This window comes from Zea mays, chromosome 3, assembly GCF_902167145.1.
Source record: "Zea mays cultivar B73 chromosome 3, Zm-B73-REFERENCE-NAM-5.0, whole genome shotgun sequence".
In the NCBI taxonomy this organism is placed as follows: Eukaryota; Viridiplantae; Streptophyta; class Magnoliopsida; order Poales; family Poaceae; genus Zea; species Zea mays.
In genome coordinates this window covers 199,874,206-199,881,130 of record NC_050098.1, presented here as the reverse complement: position 1 = coordinate 199,881,130, position 6,925 = coordinate 199,874,206, and the positions used below count along the sequence as shown (strand labels likewise).

General features: G+C 49.4%; 1 protein-coding gene across 2 annotated transcripts; it reads left to right on the top strand.

Moving 5' to 3' along the window:
- Window positions 1–127: 127 nt before the first annotated feature.
- Window positions 128–3,367, top strand: LOC100281659 (uncharacterized). 2 transcript variants are annotated; one of them, XM_008674616.4, is made up of 2 exons: window positions 128–607; window positions 1,346–3,367. In XM_008674616.4, exon 2 carries the CDS (start codon window positions 1,360–1,362, stop codon window positions 3,178–3,180), a length of 1,821 nt encoding a protein of 606 aa, XP_008672838.1. In that variant the 5' UTR covers window positions 128–607; window positions 1,346–1,359; the 3' UTR covers window positions 3,181–3,367.
- The last annotated feature ends 3,558 nt before the right edge of the window (window positions 3,368–6,925 follow it).

The following is a 6,925-nucleotide window of genomic DNA, read 5'->3' as shown; positions in this document are numbered from 1 at the left end:
GTTGATTTTGGATGGTTTTTGCCCCAATAAATTTTATAAAAGCTGGCTGAAAAGCTAAGCGTTTGACAGTCCGCAGCAGCTTTTAGTGGCCAGAAGCTGCCAGAAGCCAAAACAAACGGGGCCAAAGCCAAGTGCGAAAGCTCGCTCTGACGCCCTCTGTTTCCGCGGAACGGTCGCGTTTCCCGTTGGAACGGAATGCCGCAGCCTGTCGTCCTTGACTCCGTCGGGGAGAGGGACGGACGGCGACGGGCAGCTACAGGACGATCGAGCGACAGACCCGGCACCACGGCATCCCGTTCCAATTGCGTCCGCTGACCATCCCCATCTCCCCACCGGTGTCCTCCCCTCCCTCCCGTCGCCATCGCTTCCCTCGGTTGACTTGACTTGTACTGTTCCACACACCTCCAGTGACCTGACAACCACACCGCAATAATCGTATTCAGTTCTTTTTCTCCCTTTTGTACTTTGGGGTTTGGGCCTCTCTTTCTCTTCCCCTGCGAGCCTCTTTCCTCGCTCTTGTCTCCTGGGCGAGTTCTGAATCTGGGATCGGCGGTAACGTGGGCGACCGCCGGAGTGGGCGAAGCGCAGCAGCTCTTCGGTGCCGGTGGTGAGTATCTCCTTGCTCTGTAAAGGTTTCTTGCATAGTTTGCTTTCGAGTGTCAGTTAGCTTTTGCTCCAGTTTGGTTTCGCTTTAATAGATATTTATGGTGGTGAAATTATCTGAGTTTTTTCCCCTGTTCGTGTGGACCTTTTTCCCCAACAAGTGTTCTTAGACTCTAGCTGCTATGACAATTATCTCCCAGTTGACTAATATGAGAACCGCTAAGTTCATCTGCTAAACATTACTATCCCTCCGTGGGTATTACCCGCTCCACATATTGAGATCATGAGATGTTCTTGTAAATAAGAGGACCTGCCCTGTTTCTGCTGTTCAACAAGAGCAAATTAGATTAATAAGCCATCGGGCTGGTGGAATATTATATGATCAAACTTCTCCACTCTTTTTCTTAAGAAAAAAATAAAGAAGAGATGTAACTAGTGTTTATTTGCTCTAGTCCCTATCACCTTTAATTGTGAATTGTGATGCTAGCTTTATCTAGTTTTTTTTTCCAGTTTCTGTTTCCCTCTGCTATTTACATGATTGTGTTTGAAAGTTTCAGAGTTTTCTGTTTTAGCATCGTATGCTTGATTTTCGCAAATTGATGCTTAATCATCGATTTCCATCTATTTGGTATGATATGGTTTTCATTATCTTTACTTCTTTGGGTAACTAGCTTTCCCAAATTGAAGTCTCAACTTTGAAACGTTGGAGTTAGACCTGATCTTTGTGTTAAATATGATGCAGGGAAGGTTCATAATATGATGGCCGCAGAGTTAGTAAAGCAGTATTCAAACATCACTCTGGGAGAAGATAATAAGATATGTGATATTAAACAAGCGCTTAAGGCCTTGAGAAAGAAGATTCTTAGTTTGGATTTTGACAACTCCATGCACGTCCATGACCCACAGGACTCATTTGAGTACTTGGAAGTGCTGCGCAAAATCAAACAACTATCTGAAAAGTTAAGGACCTTAGACCCTGGTGGGGAAGCCAAACAACTGGATGAACTCACTGTGTATGCATATGAAATTTCTGAAATGGCAATGGCAAGACTTGAAGAGGAATTTATTTATCTCCTTACACATTTCAAACAACCATTAGAACAGGAGGTTCTCTCTTTTCGCTCTACAGAGGATGGTAGTGTGGAAGACTTTTCAAGCAGTTCATTTAGTGAGGAACCATCGGATGGGAAGGCAACACCGAATGATATCAGTGGAGGACCAGAATATTTTGTGCCTGATTTAATTCAACCCGGTGCACTCTCTGCTGTCAAGTCCATTGCTAAATTCATGTTCCTGAATGGCTATGATAAGGAGTGTTTACAGGCTTATATAAACTCACGGCAGACTGCAATAGATGAGTACTTTGGGTCTCTTCGTCTGGAAAAACTCAGTATAGAGGAGCTTATGAACACAAGCTGGAATAAGTTGAATTCATTAATAAAGAGATGGAACCGGGCAATGCGTGGTTTTATTCGAGTATATCTTGTAAGTGAGAAACGGCTTAGCAACCATGTCTTTAGTGAACTTACAGATTCAACTGCTGACTTGTGCTTCTCTGAGATTTCATTCAACTCAGTTGTACAACTTCTGAGCTTTTATGTATCTGTAGCAATTGGACCCCCCAAAACAGAAAAGCTTTTTCGATTGCTTGATATGTATGAGGTCCTGGATGATCTTCTCCCTGAAGTTGAATCCTTGTTTGAACCAAAGTACGGTGATATGATCCTGAATGAGTATCATGAAGCACTACTGCAACTGGGAGAATCTGCAAGGAAGACATTTGCAGAATTCAAGTGTGCCATCCAATCATACACTTCATCCAATGCAGTAGCTCGTGGAGAAGTGCATCCACTTACAAAGTATGTTATGAACTACATAAAGGCTCTCACTGCATACAGCAAACCTCTTGATTCACTTCTCAAGGACACGGATCGAAGATGCCTGACTTCTGATATTCAGTTGATGGCAAATACATATCCTAATTTCACGGCAACAGCTTTGCATCTACAGTCTGTTACTGCAGTTTTGGAGGCAAATCTTGAAGCTGGGTCTAGATTGTACCGAGATGATCGACTGCAGAACATCTTCATGTTGAACAACACCCACTACATGGTTCAGAAAGTGAAGAACTCGGATCTCAAAAGCTTTCTTGGTGATGACTGGATCCGGATTCATAACAGGAAATTTCAGCAGCAAGCTATGAGATATGAGAGGGCATCATGGAATAATGTTCTCTCTTACCTCAGTGATGATGGCTTGTGTGCTTCTGGTGATGCTGCTTCTCGCAAAACCATCAGGGAGAAGATAAAAAATTTCAATCTGTCCTTTGAAGAGGTTTACCGAGTTCAGACAGCATGGTCTGTCCCAGATGACCAACTTCGCGACGACGTCCGGATTTCAATATCACTGAAAGTTATACAGGCCTATAGGACCTTCGTGGGAAGATATTCAGGCTTTCTTGATGGCTCAAGGCATCGAGATCGTTATGTAAAGTACAGGGCGGAGGATCTGGAGACACTTTTGCTAGACCTTTTTGAAGGAACTCAAAAGACACTGCAGCATTCTTGTCGAGTGTAAGATTAAACCAGTTCTTGAAGAAGAGATGCCTCAGTCTTTTCTGGGTTCCTTCTTTGGTTTGTAATGGACTAATGGTACTGTTGAATGAGTATAGTGATATCCTGTTCTGCCAAACTAGAATGATTTTGTTAGAGATAGCATTCTACTGTTCACGAAACTTTGGTAACGGAGCGTATAGTTTTCGATTGTTTTTTTTTGTAGTGATACAGTAATTAATTTGCCTCCACTAAAATGAAGGATATGTGTTGGTCTGCCGTTCAGAAAGCTGAAGCCTGAAGGGTTCAGTGAAGAATGAAACCGGTCAATTCGTCACACTAATAAATGTTTTGATAGAAAGTCGCAACGAAAATTAAAGAACTTAATCAAGCTACCCACTTCCCGTATCTATTGTACTCGGTACATGATTTAACCATGTAGTCCCCTGCAATTTAAATCAGAAAAAACGGCGAGATGAAAGAACACAAGAACTACTGCCACTCCTATGAAAGAAATTATCTGGTTGACTGAATATCTATGCCCTCCCAATCACTTAGGCCCCATTTGCTAAAGATTAATCCCTCTATTTTAGGGGGTGTTTGGTTAGAGAGACTAAATATTAGTCTCTAGTTTTTAGTCCCATTTAGTCCTTTTTTTGCCAAACACTAGGACTAAAATATGGACTAAAATGATTTAGTCTTTAGTCCTTCACATAGGTGCTAAAAGAGACTAAAAGCCCATAATTATCATGTTGTCCTTACCTTTTGTATGGATAATGTTGGAACTCGCTCTCCTGGGCAAGTTGATCCAACGGAGGAATGAAAACAACGTAAACAAGGTTTTGACTCGAGATGGCAATAGCTATGTTCCTCCAGCCTCTCAAGGGCACTGTACGGGGGTATTTATAGGTGCCTGAGTGCCTAGCGTCTTGGAGTAAGGACGCATGTGCCCTCAGGCGCCTAGACTATCCCTAGAATATTCCCATAAAGTGGGATTACAGACTGTCATTACAGAAAAGCCATTACAAATCAGGCCCGTAATACACTTAGCCGTGTGGGGCCTGTTACAATGGGCCGAATTCCACGTGGGCCTTCGTGTTCGACGAGGACGCGGGACGTGGGCGACCTCGTCGTAGGCCTTCGTCTTGTAGTGTAGTGGACGAAGGGTGGAACCCGCCGGTCGTTTCGCCTCCGTTGGTGCAGCGAGATTGGCGAAGGCCTCGAGCGAAGGGTAGCGTTTTCGCCTTCTCCCCAACAGATAACTAATATTACGAAAGGTAGCGTCTCCGCCTTCGCCCCAACATTTGCCCTCCGAGGGACCAGTTCGACTAAGTCATCTGGTGCCGAAGACGTCGCTAGATGGTGGAGACGCTGCCCTCGCTCGAAGTGGTTCCGCGGGGGTTTTTGATGTGACCGTTGATGGACGCGGTACTGTTGGACTGCGGGTTTTCCGAAGCGTCGCGTCCTGTGTATAAAAAGGGGGCGGGGCGGCGCGGGTCAGGTACTCTTTTTGCGCGCCGCAAAACCCTAGCCTCCATTTGAAACTGTTCGTTCGCTCGCCTGCCCTCCTTGCTCCTGCTCGTCGGAGATCTGGCCCGCATCAAGCAGACCGCCCGCCGCCGCCGACGGTACGTAGCCATACCGTCCTCTTCCTCATCTGCTCCAAATACACCGCCGGCCGGCGCATCGTCCGAGGACACTTTGAGCAACATGGCGGCGGAGGCGTTACATCCTGGTGATACAGTGGAGTTTGTCGTGTCGCGGATTTCCTCGGTCCGCGTTCAGGATATGCAGCAGCTTGGATATTTTGGCAGCGGAGTGGGGCGCGTCCCGGGGGCGGAGGAGGTCCCCGAGCCAGAAGGCGAGTTGGTCATTTTTGAGGCTTTTTTCACCGCTGGCCTTCGTCTGCCTGCACATCGATTCGTGGCGGAGGTCCTGCGGAGATTCGAGGTCCAGGTCCACCAGCTGACGTCGAATGCTGTGGTGGCTCTGGCGAAGTATGTTTGGGCGACGACTTCGTATGGTGGTCAGCCCTCTGTGGAGGTCTTCGCAAAACATTGTTGTCTGCATTGGCAAAAGAGGAAAATTGGGCGTGAGATTGCACAGTTTGGATCGTGCACGTTTACGCCGAGGACCGACAATACTTCGATGGAAGTAGTGGAGTTGGTTCCCTGCGCCCGCAATAAGTGGGGCAACTGGTGGGATTTCTGGTTTTACGTTTCCGAAGGCGCAGTTGAAGACCATCCAGGACTCCCCGTGGCCGTCATGTGCTCCCATTATTATGTGGCGTACCCGCAGTTTGAGGTGGCGGAGGATGATGAAGACGAGGGAGCCCTTCGGTGCGCTGCCCGCATGAGTAGCGGACGCGACTTAGTGGAGGAGTTTATCGGGTATGGGGTGTGGCCCTTGGCGCATGGTTGGGCGCTGGGCGAAGTATGCCCTCGCGAGATGCCTTCCCGGGGCGGGCAGCGGGTGCGAAGTCCAGCCTTCGCGTTGGATTTGCATGGTCGGGATCCCGCCGCATTCGTGCGCGAAGCGGAAGACGGTGCGGCGAGGATCGTGGGGCGCTATGTGCCGAAGACAGAGGGTCTGTGGAGCTGGGATATCTGTGGGGCCAACGATAGATTGAATCGGGTCTTCGAATTGAACCGTTTGACATACGATGGTTACCCCGGGGAAGACACCACCGACCGCCGTGGGAAAAAACCGATGGGCGTGACCGAGGAAGAGCCCTCGCAGGTGGCTGCCCCGGCCGCTAAGAAGAGAAAACTAGGTACTGCAGTGGGGGGACTGGGGGGTCTCCGATAGTTTTGCTATGGAGTTGATGGGGACGTGCGCAGCCCTCGGGGGAAGGATGTCTTTGCCCGAGCTCCGGGAGTCTTCGGCGCGGATGCTGGAGGTTACCGGGGGTCGATGGCCCAAGAATGTTCTGATCCACCGCGCGGCTAGCGAAGACTTCTTTACGTCTCGCATGGCTCGTGACTTGAAGGTGTTTCCTTACGGGCGGAATATTGTTGCTGTTGTGTCGGCAGTGATGAACAAGGACCGTCAGGACGCTGCGCAGAAGCGCCGAGCGGTCGTCAGAATCGTAGATCCTAGGCGTGAGGCGAAGAGGGCGCAGGGGAGCGCGAAGGCTGCTGCTTCCGGCAGTAGCCAGCCGATGCCAGCTGCGAAACCGGCCGCACCCAGACTCAGCAAGGCGTCGGCGGGCGCGAAGACTGCCGCCTTTGGCGGAACCAAGCCTCCCCCAGGCGGATACGCGAAAGGACGGGAGCTGCCTTCGCCGAGGAGACGTGTTGCCGACTTCGGCACCAACATTAGTGTCGAGGATTATTTTGTTGGTAAGTTTTTTTTGCTGGTTCTTTGACCGGTGATATGTTGTAGGGTCGGATGAGGGGCAATTGGTTGTTGTCCCGCCTTCGGCGGCAACCACGTCGCCGACGGCGGTGGTCCGAGCGAAGGGTGCCGCGCAAGACCCGTGGGCCCCTTTCTGCGCTAGCGGCGAGATTCTGTCAGCCGCTGCCGCCAAGGATGTGGCGGGTTCCATGTCCCAGCGGCTGAGGGAGGCGTCGCAGCAGCTGTCGCAGCAGCTGAAGCAAGTAAGTTGTGTTGGACTTCGGTGTTTGTTGTTTTCATGAGGGTTTGAGTCTCATGTGCTTGTGTCAGGCGGCCGACTTTGCCGACCATGTGGCGTCGGGTGTCCTGACTACGGACGTGGCTGCCGAAGTCGAGAGGCTTCGGGCGCAGCATGCGGATGCTGTCCGGGAGAA

Excerpts from the sequence above, each read along its gene's own strand:
- LOC100281659 (XM_008674616.4), top strand. The coding sequence starts at position 1,360 with ATGATGGCCGCAGAGTTAGTAAAGCAGTATTCAAACATCACTCTGGGA.